Below are 18,023 nucleotides of genomic sequence, written 5' to 3'. Positions count from 1 at the left end.
AAGCTCCCAAAAGAGATTCTATTGGGAATTAGAGGTAAGAACCAGTAAAAATATATAAACTTTACCTGGAAGGAAGAGATATGTAATGAGAAGTATCAATAACAGAAAATGTTACAATCCCTCTGTCCATGGGATTCTCCAAACAAAAATACTGGAGTGGGTTGCCATGTCCTTCTGGAGCGGATCTTCCCAACCCAGGGATTGAACCTGAGTCTTCTGCATTGCAGGCAGATTCTTTACTGTCTGAACCACCAGGAAAGTCGACACAGAAGGTATTATACCTTATTTACGAAAAGTCTAAAGGGAAACCCAGAACAATAGAGAATAGATAAACGAGCACAATAAGGGAATTTTAGTCTCTGACAGCAACCGCTTCGGTAAACCCTTTCTCCTAGCCAGACAAAAATAAAACCTCACCCTAAAGACCTAGTTAGCTCAGTTCCTTTCACAGGTACATCATGTCTAACTTTAAGCAAAAAATTATATGGCACACTAAAACCCAAAAACAAAAACACTCATTGTGTTTTAAGAGAGAGAGCCAGCACCAGAATGACACACAGATATGGTGGAGATGTTGGAATGATCACACCGGGAATTTAAAACAACTAGGAATAATATGCTAATGATTCTAATAGAAAAGTGGGCAACATGCAAGAACAGATAGGAAATGGAAGCAGGGAGATGAGTAACAAAAAACTCCACAATGTAACAGAAATAAAAGATGCTTTTCATGTGCAGGTCAGCGGGACGTGCCGGCAGGGACGGAGCTCGGAGACCCGAATGCTGCCCGCCCCATTCGCGGAACCGGAAGTGGAGCCCGGCGGTGGCTGGGCAGTGTCCAGCCGGGCCAGACCGACCCCGGGCGTCGGTGAGCGAGCTCGGCCTCCGCCGGGCGGAGGAACGGGCGGGTTCCTCAGCTGCGGTCCACGGGAGCCTCTAAGTCCAGTAACGGAAAGAAAGCGGCGGTTTCGTCGCATTTCCGCTGGCGGTTTCGCGCGCGGGGGGAGCGCGGGCGAGGCTTCCCCGGACTGGGGCGGAGGTCAAAGAAGGGGATGGGCGGGCCAGGGGCTGAGGGGAAGGGGCCGGGCCTGAGGGAAGGGGACCGGGGGACTGAGGGAAGTGGAGGAGCCGGGGGCTGAGCGAAGGGGCCGGAGACTGAGAGAAGATAGGGGACCAAGAAGCTGAGGGGATGGGGAGGAGCCGGGGGCTGAGAGAAGGGGACCGGGAGACTGAGGGACGTGGATGGGCCGGGGGCAGAGGCGAAGGGGCCAGGCCTGAGGGAAAGGGTCCGGGGGACTGAGGGAAGTGGCGGAGCCGGGGCCTGAGAGAAGAGTAGGGGATCGAGGAGCTGGGGGTAGGGGAAGGAGCAGGGGGCTGAGAGAAGGGGACCGGGGGACTGAGGAACGTGAATGGGACAGGGCCGAGGGGAAGCGGCCAGGCCTGAGGGAAGTCCTGGGGAGGGGAATGAGGTCGGAGAAGGGGGGCGGGCTGGGGGAAGGGGAAGGGGCAGAGCTTGAGGGGTCAGGTCGCGCGGTCCTGAGGGGGCTGGGGAGGAGGGTCCGTGGTGTGAGGGGAGGATGCCCGGGATCTGGGAGGAACGGGCCAGAGAGTTGAGAGGGGCGTCTAGCATAGGAGAGGGGCCCTCCAGGAGGGCTGCAGGACCTTGGGGTCGGGAGGAAGGGGTGGGGGAGAGGCCGGGCCCCAAGTGTTCGGGAAGGGGGCCAAGGGCCCAGAGGGTCCCGGGAAGAGCGGGGAGCCCCGGGGAGGCGTCCAGGACTGGAGGGTTAGGGGGAGGGTGCGGAGAGCCTAGAGGGTCTAGGGAAACAGAGGAACCCTAGAAGGAGGGGGTCCGGACTCGGGAGGTCCAAGGGGCGGAGGGCCGAGGGGGAGCCGGCGGGCGGCTCCCTCCCAGCTCCCTCCCAGCTCCCGGGCCCACACCGACGGGGAGATATTGCAGCCAGGTCAGTGGAAAGGCAGCTACCGGCGCGGCGGCAGAGTGGAGCAGCTCTGGATTGGGAACAGCCCCTCAGGGTGCGGGCTGGGAGTCACCTGGAAGGGAGTCAGTCTCTTGGGAGCTTAGTGCCCCTGCAGAGGGTCTGGGGCGAGGGGGACAGGGCTTCCTCTCCCTGGAATCTGTCCGCGTCTGGCCCGGGAGAGCGGGGGTGAGGAACGCACTTCCCGCTGGGCAGAGCTCCGAGGTGACCCGGTTGAGCGCGCCCCGCTGGGCTCTGCGGCGACCTGGCCCCCGAGCTCGGTAGGGGCTTAACCCGCCGGTGCCGACCGCGTGATTCGCCCCGCCGCCCCGCCGGCCGGCGCTGGGCAGAGCCTGACGGCGGTTGAGTCAGGGAGCTGATGCCTGAGGCTGGCCCGCGCCTCTCGGGATGGAAAGTGTTCCCAGACCCGAAAGAGGAAGGGTGGGCGGGGTTGTCCTTGATACTCTGCTCCATACCCGCCTCAGTAACTGGTAGTGTGTCCCCCACGACCTTTTCTTTGAAGCATTTTGAGTGACAGATCTGTAAAAAAACTTCACTTGCATGGAGTCATTGGTGAGTCAGGTCTTTGGTCCGTGCAGTGCAGCAGGCGTTGGGAAAGCACCTGGTTGAGAGAGAACGTTGGGAGCCCTGGGGTCTGCCCTGTGTTGCAGTGGGCTGCGCCGTCCTGAGGTCCTTGTCCATCAGAGGTCTTGTCTTTGACTGTGCAGGAGGCAGGGGTGTGGGGGGAGTCCTCTGGGTAATGGTGGTGTGGAGAGAGGGCCGTGTGAGACCTGTTTCCTCTGCTACACTGGAGAGGGTGGGCAAGTGAATGGCTGGCTAACGCGGGGTTGGTGGTTTCATCACCTCAGAAACCTTATCATGTTCCCTCACCCCCCAACAGTAGGCAACACTATCTGCTTTTTCTCGCTGTAGACTTACCAGATCTGGCCACTCATAGAAATGGGCCTGTATAATGTATGGTCTTCTGTGTCCGGCTTCTTCACTTAGCGTAAGATTTTTAAAGAGTTGTTCATGTTGTAGTAGGTGTCAGTACTTCACTCCTTTTATCTTCAGATATTAGTAACATTCCATTGAATGGATAGAGCACCTGCTGCATGTCTATCACTTCACAAGGATAGTGGGTTCTTTTCACTTTGGACTGTTGGGAGTGATGCTCTGTGAACAAGTTTTCTATATACCTAGGAATGGAGTTGCTGGGATATGTGGCACCTCTGTGTTTTAACCTTTGGAAGAACTGCCAGATTCTTTGATTTTCCATTTCCACCACCAGCATAAGAGCCTTCTGATTTCTGCACACCCTCACCAAACTTGTTTTCTGTTTTTTGGAATGTAGCTACCCTAGAACGGGTGGAGTGGTATCTCAAAAGTCGGCTTTGATTTGCATTCCCTTGATGGTTAATGATACTGTCTTTTCACAAGCTTATCATCCATTTATGTGTCTTTAGAGAAATGTCTGTTCGGATCCTTTCCCCATTTAAAAATGTGGTTAACTGTCCCTTTTATTATTGACTTGTAAGAATTCTTTATATATTCTGGATAGATGATTTGAAAATAATGTCTCTCATTCTGTAAATAGTGTTCATTTTGATGGGTGTCTTTTGAAGCCAAAAGTTTAAAATTTTGTCCAGTTTGTTTTTTTCTGTTTTCACTTGTGCTTTTGGTGAAGGCAAAGCATCTAAGGTCTGTTGTCGAATTCAAGGTGGTGAAAATCTATGCTTATGTTTTTTTTTTCTAAGAATTTAATAGTTTTACTTCAGACACTTAGGTTTTTTGATCCATTTTTTCCAGTTAATTTTTGTGTGTGGTGTGAGGTAGGGTTCTAGAGGCATTATCTTCGGATTGAAAAAAAACAAAACCAAAACAGGCCTTTAATTTTTCAAAGTTGTTCTCATGATTTTTTTGATTAAAAATATTGAGAGGGAATAGATTATTATAGATTTGAGCCTATCAATAGCTAACATTGGCAAGATTTTCATAGATGCTGGATGACAACTGCAGTACCCAGAATGTACTAAGCAACCTACACAAGTTAGGATTTCTAATGGCAGAATTGAGGAAGGCCAGCAGAGCATCATCTGTCTGGTTGCTAATGCATGCCAGGCCACATGTCAGCACAGACAGTGTATACCTGTGACTAATCTGATCCTGGGGAACAAGGGGATTCTAGGCATCTGTAATGTTAGTCGGTGTCTAGTCAGGGCTATCATGTGGTCTTAGGGAAGAGGTGCTGAGCTGGTGGCTCGGAGAATTGGAGTGTTGGTCTTATGAAGTAACCGTACCTGTTCATTAGAGACACAGCTTGCTTCTCTTTTGCTCCCCGAGTCACCATTCTTCACATTCCGATAGCAGTCACTGCTCTGAGTTCTAGCCCAGTCATGTCACCATCCCTTTGGGGAGTGCTTCTCATACGTACATCTATATGAAAGTGTGAGAATGCTAGTCAGTCAGTCATGTGCGACTCTGTGACCCCATGGACTATAGCCTGCCAGGCTCCTCTATCCATGGAATTTTGCCTGCAAAAATATTGGAGTGGGTGGCCATTCATTTTTCTGGGGACTCTTCCCCATCCAGGGATTGAACCTGGGTCTCCTGCATTGCAGGCAGCTTCTTTACTGTCTGAGCCACCAGGGAAGCCATATATATATATGTGTGTGTACATATATATACATACATACACACACACACACCCAGAGTAATAGAATTGTATCGCAGAATAAATTAGGATGAACCAGAAATGCAAAGCTCTCAGGATTTTAGCAAACAAAAATGTACACTAACCATTGAAGCAATGATTTCTGTTTGCATTAAGAAGAAACTTCATACAGTTGTAAATCTTATGGAACTTCTTTATTTCCTGTAGTTTCTCACTCTGGCTGAAAGTTAGTTGAAGTCTTTGGTTATTTCCTGTAGTTTCTCACTGTGGCTGAAAGTTAGTTGAAGTCTGTGGTTAGGGAAATACAAATTTCTTTACAAAACCTTGTTATGTTGGGGAGGATTTCAGAGGTATTCTAAAAGGATCTCAGCACACAAAGATTTGCCCAGGGTGCCTGTCAGCACATATCCTTCTGAGCTTTTTACTCTTAATCTTTTTACAGACAGAAACTCTCCCCAGTGCCTGGGAATTCTTCTTGGATTACTGCGTTTTCAGCAGAGTTTTGTGAGCGTCTCACATCTGCACCTGGAGAAGAAAGGTTTGTGCACGGTGAGCGTGCTCATATGCTCCACTGGGCAGGCAGGGAAACCCCTTTGACAAGGAACGCAAGGGGTGTTTTCTCACTGGGTTTGCAGAGATAGGGATGATAACTTTCTGGGAGGAAATTTTCTTGTTTGAAAGATAAAGTCAATTTTGGTGTTGCCTGTGGTCTAGAAAGCAGAGGGGATTCCACAGGACTCTGGAGTGGAGGACTCGGGGCACCTCCCCCCGGGCAGCCACCTGGGCCCTTCTTCCTGTTCCATGGCGGGGTGGGGAGCCTGTGGCCATGACGCTGGGGCAAACCGGCCAGTGCTCACCTGCCCACGAGTGAGGCTGGCTTCCGAAGAGACGGGTGGAGAGTGGGCCCGGCGGCTTCTGTGCTGCCAGCGTGGAGAAGCCACAGGCCAGGACGCGGCTTTCACCTTGTCCTTGAGTGCGGAGTGCATCTCACTGGAGACCCTGTCCTTCTGCATGACCGACTGTCCCCTCAGTGGCTGAGGAGACCACTAGGCACCGGAGTCCTGAGGGTGGGCAGCCCCTTCTCAGGCCAGTGTGGTACCACGGGCAGTCTTGACTTGGGGAGGCAGAGGCTTAGGGCAGAGCATTTGGCTTTCGGGGAACTGTGTCTCCATGTGTGAAGAGGCACGCTGGTTATGCCTGCCGGTGCTGAGCCGGTCTGTGGGTTCCCAAAGGTTGTGTCCAAAGCAGTTTGTGTCTGGGTGCTTCCTGCCTTGCTTACCTAGTCAGAGGGGAGCAAGGGTCCCGGTGGGACAGTGTCCAGGGGACTGCGTTGATCCTGCCCACCTGGTGGCACATGCTTCCCTACCCAGCTGATGTGGCAGGAGTCCAATCTGGGAATCAGAGCTGTTCCCCTCGATCCATCCCTGCCACCATCTTGGACTTGTGGCCTATAGGAGCTGGGGGCTCAGGTGGAGCTGCCTGGGGGAGTCTCAGGCCTGCGAAGGGCTCCCGTCCTGTTTGGATCCACACAGAGCACAGAGCATGTGGCCCCACCAAGTGAGACTGGCAGTGTCCTCAGCTCAGAAACCAGGGTTGGGGCTTCTGGTTGCGTGCAAACAGCCTTCAGTTTCTTCCTGGCCTGTGTGCAGTTTTATGAGTACTTCTGGGTAGAATGAAACCATTCTTCTCGTTGCTTTTTTTTGAAGTTCTGAAAGGCTAGATTTTGCCTTTGCAGTTATGCAAACAGCAGCGTGGTCCGGCTGCGAGGCTGTGTCATTGTTGCCTGAGCCAATAAATTCCAGTGTTTCAGGTGTCTGTTGAGGAGGCAGGGCGGCCTGCCTCAGGGATGCCTGGCACAGAAATCGATATTCTCTGTGTCTGTGTTTCCCCAAGTAGATGGCAAACCAGCCCTTAAATCATTTATTGACTTGTTAGAGTCTAATTTAAGAAAATCATTGTAGGGTTTCCAGTAATTATTTTTGAGTCAAAATGGTGCTTTAAAAAAAAATTGTGATAAAATGCAGCAGACTTTTCCGTTGGCGACGGCGCATTCCCAGTGTTGGACAACACTGTTGTCAGGAGACCTAGTCGGGGAGGTTCCCATTGAGTGAAATAGCACAGGGGACTTTTTTTATTTTGCAGAAAATTTTCTCATTTGAGTTGTAGCTAGGAGTATTTCTTCTGTGTTTCTGCCCTGTGACTGCTCTCATGTTAGGTTTCTTTTGATCCTTCTGGTGTCACTCAGGCACGGGGATTATGAGTGACCTTTTTTTATTTTAATGGTTGTGGCATGTAGGAATCTAGTGTCCTGACCAGGGATTGAATCTGGGCCCCCAGCATTGGGAGCAAGGAGTCTTAGCTGCTGGACCCCCAGGATGTCCCATGAATGGTCCTCTTGAGCACATAGCTCCCTGCCCTCCCTGTGCTGTCCAGGGTTTTGGGGTCCCGGGCAGAGCATCTGTGTGGTTCTCTGGGCAGGGCTCTCCTGGCGTCTATCTCAGCGCTGCTCTTCCAGATGTGGAAAGCCTCGGCCGTCCACACTGTGTCCATCACCCCGGACGGGGGTGCCGACACCTGGGAGGACTGCCCCCGATTTTGTGGTAGGCGCCGCCAGTCTGCCCACCTTTCCCGTCTCCTGAGGTGGATCCTCCCAGGTTTTTGGGTGGGTGGGTGGGTGGGGGGCTGTTTTACAATCCAGGGTGTGGGGTGTACTCGTTCTTTCTTTTCCTTTTCAGAATGATGTAAGTGAAAAAGAGCAGAGATGGGGGGCCAAGGCCGTGCCATTATCTGGGCACCAGGAACACATCAATTAAGAGACTTTCTCGATCTTTGTGTGACAGTGACATTCTGAAATGTGAAGGGGTGAGGTGGGGCTCGCTCCCCGCTGGGTAGCGCGAGTGCCCTGCTTCTGTGGACTGGCCCTGCTTCTGTGTTGTCTGGTCCCTTGTTTACACAGTAGATAAAAATGAGGTCTGACATGTACATGCGTAAGTGTTTGTGTACGTGCATGTGTAAAGTGCTCAGTGACTTTAAATCCTCATTGCCCGTGACTGCTGTACTTCTTACTCTCCAGTCTGGTTTTCAACCTTGTAGTTTTCATCGAGAAACACAGTCACTTAAGCTGTTCTCTCTGCGGAAGGGAGATTTCTAAAGCATGGGCTGTCTTTGAAGACCTGAGATCAAAAACACCCCCTCCTTAATGTGTATTATTTTGATATAATGTGGTTATTCTGTTGTTTTCAGTTGAATACCGTGAGCTGAATCCTGTACTTCATGTTCTCATGAAGGTAAAGATAGGAGGCTGTACGAAGCAAGGATTGTCCCTGACTTGGCCCGTCTTAACTCGCCAACTCCGGGGTAGCTTGTTTTCTTGTAGGGAAGTGTAGATAGCCTTCTTCCCCAGCACATCAGGGGCTTGGGAGGTGGCCAGTCCTGGTTGGTGTTCTAAGCCGTACATCTGGGCTTGTCATCCGGATGTGGAGTGAGCTGGCCCTCGGCTGCCCTGGGTGACAGCTGCCTGGCCTGCCCGGTTCTGGCTGCATCTTGTGATCTGTCCCGCTGCTCCTAGCGCTTAAAGTGAAAATAACTTTGACATCTTAAGTTCTGTAAGCCTCTCACTTCACCTTTGAATGGAAAGCCGGGGTGCTTCATGTTGAGAGAAACCGTCTGAATATTCCACATCTCTTGGTTCCTGGCCTAGGGTCGTCCGGGTGCAAGCCTGTTGGCTTTGTGTCCCATTTGCCTCTGGTGACGTTTATCGAGCTGACTCTCCCGGTTCATGTGTCTGGTGAACCCCGAGGAGCTGTCCTCCATGTGGTGGAATGCTGTCCACGTCGTAGCCCCAGCTGCTGTAGGGGCTTGGAGATGCCTCATTGTGTGTGTTCATACTTGCTTTCTTTGCCATTAACCTGCATCTGACTCTGAAAACTGCTGGAGTTGGGGGCAGCTGGAGGTGCAGTAAAGTGAACACAAGGGAGGCCGGGCTGGGGAGCCACCGGGGAATGACACCTCACAGATTGCAGACATGACTTCCTTGTCTGTCCTCCCAGAAAGCACAGACGCATGTTTTGGCTGTCTGTGTGACCGATTTGTTCGTCTTCCATCTCTTCCCTCCCAAGTATCCACAAATTGCGGGAGAATGTGTTTCAAGAACACAAGACCCTCAGGGAGAAAGAGCTGGAAATGGGACCCAAAGCCTCGCACAGCTACGGACGGAAGTTTGGCGTGGAGCAGGACAGGATGGACAAGGTAAGTGCCTACCCACGTGGTGTCAGTCCTGGCGTGCTTGACCTCGCCAGGGTCAGCAGGGTCGTCTCTCAGCCCTCCCCTTCCGTTGAAAAGTTGGGAATCCACTTGTTGAGGGCAAGATTTGCCAGAAGTAACTCTCTCTCAATTGACCTTAGCCGAGAAGGGCTGTGGTTTCTGGAAGCTTTCTTCAGATTCTGAGTTGCTGGGGAGGGAGGTGGTTTGGGAAGGCTGCAGTTGGAGATCAGGTCCTACCAGAGGCCAGCTCTGTGACCAGGACAGAGGCCCACAGGCAGCCAGACTGCTGGCATGGGCGTCATGTGTTGTTCAGGCTGCAGCCTTAGTGGTTCCCATCTGCAGCCCAGAGCCGAGTTTCAGCGCCTGGTTTCACGTCGAGGCTGGAAAGTCAGCCACCTAGCGTGCTGCTGTCCTTCGCACACTTGGTGACCTTCAGAGAGGACCCTGTCCTCCAGCGTCAAACTGTGGCCCACCAGGCTGAGGACAGGCAGGTCTAAGTAGGTGGGACTGAAGCTGTTAACAGTGCAGCATCCTTTGCTGGTACTCAGGGAGGGGGCTGGATCAGCTGGGGGCTGTGTCCGCCCTGCAGAGAGGACAATAGACTGGAGCAGGTGTGCTGCATCTGCAGTAAAGCGGGTACACGTTTCCCAGGCTGGGTAACTTGAGATGTCTGCCTTTACTCTGTGCTGAGGTATCAGCTGGGGTCAGATTTCTCTAATTCCACCCCATCTGCCTTGTGTCTGGATCGGCCTCAGCCCAGAATGACAGGGCTTGTCACACTGGTGAGCCAGCACCTGCTTGAGAGAGGGGCGCCTCTCATGACCAGAGCATCATCCCTGCTTCCCGCAGTGCTCTGCCTGGTGCTGACTATCTCATAAATAGAGTCTCGTCAGTGTGAGACCAAGGCCAATCTGGGGGAGAAAGCTGTTATCATCAGAAAGTTGGGAGACTCGCTAAGCTTTCACTCTGGCCATATTTTTGGAACAGTCCTCCCTGACTTCTTGGTGATGAAGAGTCACGCTGGTGGATCCTTTGGGCATGCTGCTGCCTCCATGTTACCTTGCTGATGTTTTCTGGATGAGACCCCTGAAGCTGCAGATGGGTGGTCTCTCCCACAAGTTTTTGGAAGCCGTGCTGCTCCAGATCGGCTATTGGCTGTGGGCATCGAATCCAGCCTGGGAGGGAGAGAAAGTAACAGCTCCAGACTGGAAAGTAAATCCTGGTTTACTCCCCGGCTGTGGAAGAATGCGCGCCCTCAGCTGCCTGCAGAGTTGTCAGAGGTGGTGGTGACCCTGTGGGGGTTGGACCCTAAACGCTGCCGCTGAAGTTCCGGATAAACAAGCAGGAGAGGAGTCGGTAGTGTGCTGGCAGGCCCCTCACTGTATTGAAGGAGGGGGCCAAGGTGACGGTGATTCCCTGGGGAGGAGCCAGGCTGGACGAGCCGCCTCCTCGCCCGGCCCCTCACTGTATTGAAGGAGGGGGCCAAGGTGGGGGTGATTCCCTGGGGAGGAGCTAGGCTGGACGAGCCACCTCCTCGCCCGGCATTGGGTCATGCGTCAGTCATCTGTCCTGCATCCTCAGTGTCCACAAAGAGGTCCGTGACCACTCTCCATTCTGCCGAGGGCGCCTGCTGCCTTACTGTGAGGGTGATGCCTGGGCGACTGGAGCAGCACAGGGCCGCTCAGTGTTCGGCGTGTAAATATTTTTAGCTTCCCGGCCACCACAGGGTCTCTGGTGGCTCCTGAAGTACCTGTATTGTCTTGACACGAAGTTAGACATAGATTTTCTGTAAAGGAACAATGTTCAGAAATATCTGTATGTTATTTACAAAGAACCTCAGTGCTGGATGTGGGCCATGGGCCATGGCTTGCTGACCACACAGCGGGAGCTCGGGGTGGACTGCTCGGTGTGCATGTGGCCTTGAGAGGTCACCAGACCCGCTTCCCTGACTGGGGGGTGGCGGGACGGTGGCAGGCCCCACTGCACACCTGGGTGGGCTGGGTGTGTGGCAGGTGTTGACACTGAATGTGCGGTGTGCCTGAAGCATGCCATCTGTATTGCAGTTTGTGCCCTGATTTCTGGGCCACGTGCTTTGACAGTGTCCCACCTGAAAAGGGTGATCACTGCCAGCAGTCTTCCTGGAAGTGGGCTTAGGAGTCCCTGGCAGGCTGCTGGCTCTGTGGTTCTGGTTGGGGCTGGCTTCCTGGTTCTTCACACCCAGGCACCTCAGAAGGCCCCCTGTGGCTGGGGTTCTTGGGAGACTTCTGGGGAGCCTGGTGTGGAGAGGGTTCAGGAACACCTGACTGGGGGGCCCCAGTGTTGTGATGCCCCATGGAGTTACCTCCCTCTGGGCCGGCTTCCACGTTGAGTGATTTTGTTTGCGTCACCCATGCCGACCAGAAGTGCAGGCTGCCTCAGGGTCGGGGGGCGGGTCCAGTGTGGCCATGCTGGTGGGCGTCTGATGCTTCACTTTTGCCCCTGTTTCAGTCAGCTGTCGGCCTTGAGTATCAGTCAAAGCTGTCCAAGTGCTGCTTGCAGGTTGACTCCATCTGGGGGTTTGGAGGCAAGTTTGGTGTCCAGTTGGCCAGAGTGGACCAGGTGAGTGAAGCATTGTGAGTAGACAAGAATCGGGGTAGTGGTTTCCCCTTGGGGGTCAGGAAGGGGGCTCCTGGGTGCTGGCCGCATGCAAGTGCTTCATTACCAAAAATATATCGTGTGTGCCTGTCTCTGGCACATGTGTGAAGCTCCCATGAGATGGTTTTAAGACATCAGGAGAGGACCGTGCTGGAACCCACCCCTGCTTCAAACTACCTCGGCTTTCTCACTGACCATGTAATCCCACCATGGAATTATCCATGACATGGCTTCTGTCTACACGGGGTATCCTGTGTTGAGCTTGCCGCCAACCCTACACAAGGGTGAGAGACCAACAGCAGGGCGGTTAGGACAGATGTCAGGCAGCTACTGAGGTCTTCTCCTGCAGAGGTCTGTAGAAGAGCCTTGGTCAGAGACCTGCTTCTCAGGTACAACACCAGCCCCAGAAACCCAAACTCACTCTTTATCAAGCAAAGGGTTGGCATACGTTTTAAGTAGGTATCCAGTAAACGAAGAGGTCTGTGCTAGTGGGATCTTAGAGTGGAGAAAACTATGCCAGAACTTTGAGTCCATGAAAGAGAACAAGTTGACATGGATGAACTCACCACTCAGAGCCACCATAAGAAGTATATTAGTTAGCTTGCGCTGTGGAACAAACAACCTCAGAAGCTAGTGGCTTAAAATAATGTGTATTTATTATCTCAGGTTCTTTCAGTGGGGTCAGAAATTCAGAAATGGCTTAGCTGTGCAATTCTGGCTTGGGAGTCCCTTGTGAGGTTATCGTCAAGATGTCATGTAGGGCTTCAGGTATCTGAAGGTTGTTCTGGGACTGGAAGATCAGCCTGCAAGATAGCACACTCACAGGGCTGTTGGCGGAGCCTCAGCTCCTCACCACATGGACCTCTCCTCAGGCTGCTTGAGTGTCCTCACAGTGTGGCAACTGGCTTCACCCAGGGCAGGAAGTCCGAGAGAGAGTGAGGAAGAGTCTGAAATGCCTCTGATGGCCCACTTTTCAGTAGTTACATGCTGTCATTTCTGCCTTATTCTATTCATTAGAAGCGAGTCACTAAGCTCGGTCCATACTTAAGGAGCAGGAGATTGGGTTCCCTTCTGAGCAGAGGAATACCCCAAAACTTGAGGACATAATTTAAAACCACCACAGCAAAACTCCAGGGACAGCAGTATTCTGGGAGCTTCTTTCGACTTAGACCTTATGACCAACTACGGGATGGTACCAACTGTTGCTAGCCCTCTCCCCCCTCCCCAGTCAGAAAGTGGCCTCAGCTGGCTGTGTCTACAGGGCCTAAGACTTCCGGGTGTCTGCCACCGTGTCCTCACTCTGGAGATCACACTCATTCTCTTCTAAGCATCTCACACCTGGAACCCGGCATCCTGGGCAACCCAGCGACCACACCCCATCCTCTCCCACAAGTCAACTCCAGCACCAGTTTTTAAATATTTATTTGGGCATGCTGAGTCTTAGCTGCATCGTGCTGGATCTTTTAGTCACAGCCCGTGGGATCTTTAGTCATCGCACGTGGGATCTAATTCCCCGAGCAGGGATCAAACCCAGGCCCTCTGCATTGGGAGCATGGGGTCTTAGCCACTGGAGCATCAGGGAAATCCCAGTAGCATCATTTTTTGAAGCAATAAGACAAAATGAGGCTTTGATTTTATAAAGTCTCAGCCAATTCTGATCAAGAGTGCCTGGTCACATTTGCTGAGTTTTTGGCAACTCGGCAGCATGTCAAAAAATTGGGCCCAATCACACGTATAGGCTCATTCTATGATTTCCAGGACACAACAGTAAACATCAGTTCATGTTCAACAGGCCAAAAGAGAACAGCCTTTCTGTGGTTATCTACTGTTGCACAGAGAACCGCCCAGAACTTAGTGGCTGCAAACAGCCACCCATTATCTCTCATCAGGCTGTGGGTCGGGGGCTGACTGGGGCTAGATGTGTGGTCGATCTCCAGTGGGGACAGTCCTGCATCCACAGTCAGCTGGTGGGTCAGCTGAGCTTGGCTGCTCAAGGGTAGCCATGGTTCATGATGGACAAGCTGGCTGCTGGCAGGGATGATGATGGGAGTCCTGTCCTCCAGCAGGCTGGCCTGGGATTGTTCACAGGGAAGTGGCCAGAGAGCAGTGCTCTCAAGGCCCTGTGAGGCTTGTCACTTTGCCTGTTTCTATTGGCCAAGCCAAGTCACAAGGCCAGCCCAGAAGCTGCAGAAATACACTGTGTCTCTTGACGGGAAATGTTGCAAAGTAGCGTGGCAAAGGGGGCAGCTACAGGCCAGGGCAGGAGAATCATGGCCTCCTACATTCCACCCCACATGTGGTCTTCTTGACTTGATGCTGAAGAATAGATTGGATAGAACTCAACATCTTCCCAATGTTGTTATTGTTGTTCTATTGCTAAGTCGTTCTTACTCTTTGCAACCCCATGAACTGCAGCACCCCAGGCTTCCCTGTTCTTCACTATCTCCTAGAGTTTGCTCATGTCCATGGAGTCTGTGATGCCACCTGACCACCTCATCCTCTGTTGCCTACTTCATTTGGATAGAACTGAACATCTTCCCACTAAAAAACTCTTTCAAAACCAAAAAGGACAGCTTTGAAACAGAGTTGGAAACATCTATTTCAAGCCAAGGGCCAAAATCACACTGAATAGTGATGTGTCACAAGTGGTCTCATTAAAGTCAGGGACAAGTCAAGGATGCTGTGATCACCTCTGTTAATTATCAATGCTCTGAAAGTTCTAGAATGTGCTATCGAACAAGAAAATTCAATAATAATTGTGATAGCTGAAAGAGGGAAATAAATTAGCCAGTGATTGAAGATGATATAATGGCCTACCTGAAAAACACAAAAGTATCAGCTGAAACATGGTAATAATAGAACAGCTCTGTCAGGGAGTCAAATGCTAACAACTCTCTAGAATTATTGTTGGCAAAAGAATCAGTGTAATTCCTGGAAATTGCAGTGGAGAAAGGATGCAATCAGAAAGAGCAAGGTTGTGGGGGGAATAGAGATACCCTATGATTAAACTTAAGAGGAATAAGATACCAATCTGCACAAAAATGTAAAGTTCTACTGAGGAACGAAGGATGGAAGGAAGGGATCAGGGGAGGGAGGGAGGAAGTTTGTATAGATGGATGGATGGATGGATAAATGAACAGATGGATGATGGATGGATAAATGAACAGATGGATGGATGGATTAATGCGTGGATGGATGGAAGGGTGGTGAGACAGGTAGATGGATGGATGCGTGGTTGGATAGATGCATGGACAGATGGTGGTTGGATAGATGGATGGATTGATACACAGATGGATGGATGGATGGGTGGATGAATGGATTAATGAGTAGATAATAGTAGATGGATGGACAGATGACTGGCTGACTGGATGGATGGGTGGATGGATGGATGGATGAATTAGTGAGTGGATGGATGGATGGATTTGTGAGTAGATGGATGGATGAACAGATGGCTGGCTGGCTGGCTAGGTGGATGAACAGAGGATGGAATGAATAATGTTTACATATGTTTACACTCCAATTCTAGAAACATCTTCTAGGAAATTAAGTAGGAGCTGGGCGATGATTGTTTTCTCCAGAACAGTGACAAGTGTTTGGAAACGGCCTAAGTGCTCATCAGTGAGGGGTGAGGTGCAATCTGTGGACACCCCACAAGGAACAGCCCTTCCCCTCCTTCCTGCCACCTTCAGCAGCCGCCGCCCCAGGACTGACTCGTCTGTGTGTGTTTCCAGTTTACCCGCACTAATGCTACAGGTGATTATACAGCGTCCAGAATACGACAAAGACATTTTGAACTCGATGCGATCTTTAATCTGTTTAAAGTTGTTGTATGGCCCCTAAGGTATTTTATTACAGACTTTTTAATTAGTGAAAAATTCATGAATACCATAGAGAAAATGTTTTAAAATTTAATGTTTCTTATATTTATGTAAACTTATGACTTTATTTATATACTGACTTTTTCTTGTATAGCCAGGCTATATATATCCTTTCAGATCAATTCATGTTCTGATACGTGATTTTAGTCTTTCAAATGAATGTACTGTAATGCTTGTCTGTATAAATCCTATGAACAAATATAGGGCTTTTGTAAATGATGCATTTATTGTAATTATTCTTGTTTAATTTTTAAATGATAAACCATGAGAGAAGGGGTTTTCCTGCAATTGTAAAATCATCATGACACGGTGTGCATTATCCTTCCAGAATGTAACCGAGCTCTCCAACACTCACTCTGAAATGAGCGAACTTACTTTCAACCAATTGTTCTATTTTAACGACTGACCTAAACTGTACTTTTTCTAGCAAGAAATGCTTTTTCTCTGCAGAGTGAAGCGATTTAAAAGTACTGGGTGTTGAATGTGAGCTTCTAGTGAAGTCTGGGCTGAAAGGATGAGTAGAAGACGACTATGACAATCTCTCCCGTGACCTGGTCTCTGAGGACCCGGGTCCCTCTCTCCGCTGAGACTCTTCGGGGACCAATCGCGATGCCCTGCACCCGCTGCAGAGCCGGTGCGCTGGACGGTGAAGGAGCCACGTCCCACAGACAGCGTAGAGCAGCTCTAACAAAGGCCTTAGTTTTCTTATGTAAAGCATCTTTTTATCTGTAAACATGTTTAAAGAATGGACCTAGGCGTACATTTGTAGATTTTGATGACATAGCCATTTTGGATTGTATAAGCAGCAAATGTAACTTTTACTCTTTCAGGAGCACATTAAAAAAGCCAGCAAGAGATGCGTTCAGATCACAGTGCGTCATTTATTATGCAGTGATATCTCAGTAGACAGAGACAGCACGTCTCTTTACATGTGGGTTCCACCTTTAATTTACTTGTACAATTCATTGTTACCATTCTGTTTTTCTACTAATCTTTGGTGAACTTCCTGAATATGTGACAAAGTACGTACAGTCTACTTTTGAACTATTTTTATCACAGTATTATTTATTGCTTTCTTTCAATAAAGTACTGAAGGAAAATTTCCCACTGCCAATAGAGTGTGCCGAGGGTAAGCTGTACTCTGAGAACAGACCAGAGCTGGTAATGGGAGCCCGTGTCATCGGACATTGTTAAGAGAAACGGATGGATACAATGGAAAGGCTAGAAGGCCGAAGCATAGATGTCCCCAAAGGACGACCGACCTGGTATTCATACTCTTGGCTCTGGAGGCAAGAGGCTCCATCACTTCAGCACCTGCGGGGACAGGGCCCCTCTGCTGCGGAGGCGTGGGCAGCGGGCCGAGGATGGGAACAAAGTGTGGGTGTCAAGGCTCACCGTGGATCCCAGGGCGGGGTGGCCGAGGGCAACCCTGATGCGGACCCGAATGATGCACTAGGGAGTGTGCGTGTGCACGCCTGTGTGTGGGAGCTTTTTATGTTATTTTAGTCAACAGTCTTTATTATTCATATATCCATAGAAACAAGAATGTAGCAAGGGGAGGTGGGAGGGAGATTCAAGAGGGAGGAGACATACGTTCATCTATGGCTAATTCATATTGATGTATGGCAGAAATCAGATACTGCACAGCAATTATGCTTCAGAAAAAAAGAACACAGCAAGTTGGTCAGGAAATTATGAAAAAAAGCTTTCTCACAGAGATTTATAATCACAACTCTGTGTATCTGGGAGCAGGATGCCCACCATCATCAGGACTTCCCCCCAGCATCAGACCTTCCCCCAGCATCAGGCCCTAGTCTAGCATCAGACCTTTCCAGAGCATCAGACCCTCCCCCAGCATGAGACCCTAGTCCAGCATCAGGCCCTCCTCAAGCATCAGACCTTCCCCCAGCATCAGGCCCTAGTCTAGCATCAGACCTTTCCAGAGCATCAGACCCTCCCCAAGCATCAGGCCCTAGTCCAGCATCAGACCCTACCCAGCATCAGACCTTCCCCCAGCATCAGACCCTAGTCTAGCATCAGACCCTACCCAGCATCAGACCCTCCCTCAGCGTCAGGCCCTAGTCCAGCATCAGACCTTCCCCCAGCAACAGACCCTCCCCCAGCATCAGACCCTAGTCTAGCATCAGACCCTCCCTCAGCGTCAGGCCCTAGTCCAGCATCAGGCCCTCCCCAAGCATCAGGCCCTCCTCCAGCGTCAGACCCTCCCCCAGCATCAGGCCCTAGTCCAGCATCAGACTTTCCCCCAGCATCAGACCCTCCCCCAGCATCACACCCTGTCTCAGCATCAGGCCTTGTCCAGCATGAGACCCTACCCAGCATCAGACCTTCCCCCAGCATCACACCCTCCTCCAGAGTCAGACCCTCCCCCAGCATCAGGCCCTAGTCCAGCATCAGACCTTCCCCCAGCATCAGACCCTCCCCCAGCATCAGGCCCTAGTCCAACATCAGGCCCTAGTCCAGCATCAGACATTCCCCCCAGCATCAGACCCTAGTCCAGCGTCAGACCCTAGTCCAGCATCAGACATTCCCCCCAGCATCAGACCCTAGTCCAGCATCAGACCTTCCCCCAGCATCAGACCC

The 18,023-nt window shown here is 51.0% G+C and overlaps 1 protein-coding gene and 1 long non-coding RNA gene across 2 annotated transcripts in view; both read left to right on the top strand.

Moving 5' to 3' along the window:
• The window catches only part of LOC122710047, an 83,265-nt gene extending 66,739 nt beyond the window's left edge, over nt 1-16,526 (top strand). Inside the window, exons 7-10 of the mRNA XM_043927491.1 lie at nt 7,383-7,456; nt 8,766-8,895; nt 11,398-11,508; nt 15,123-16,526. Coding sequence (XP_043783426.1) covers nt 7,383-7,456; nt 8,766-8,895; nt 11,398-11,508; nt 15,123-15,152 — 345 coding nt within the window. The 3' untranslated portion in view covers nt 15,153-16,526. The remainder of the gene's footprint in view (nt 1-7,382; nt 7,457-8,765; nt 8,896-11,397; nt 11,509-15,122) is intronic.
• Nucleotides 875-7,205, top strand: LOC122672961. The gene is made up of 3 exons (XR_006334539.1): nt 875-1,039; nt 5,090-5,196; nt 7,126-7,205. It is a non-coding gene; the product is annotated as an uncharacterized LOC122672961 (long non-coding RNA).
• Nucleotides 16,527-18,023: the final 1,497 nt, after the last annotated feature.

This window comes from Cervus elaphus, chromosome 16 (genome assembly GCF_910594005.1).
Source record: "Cervus elaphus chromosome 16, mCerEla1.1, whole genome shotgun sequence".
Lineage (NCBI taxonomy): Eukaryota > Metazoa > Chordata > Mammalia > Artiodactyla > Cervidae > Cervus > Cervus elaphus.
Note: the sequence above shows the minus strand (reverse complement) of the source record. Positions and strands in the feature narration are given on the sequence as shown.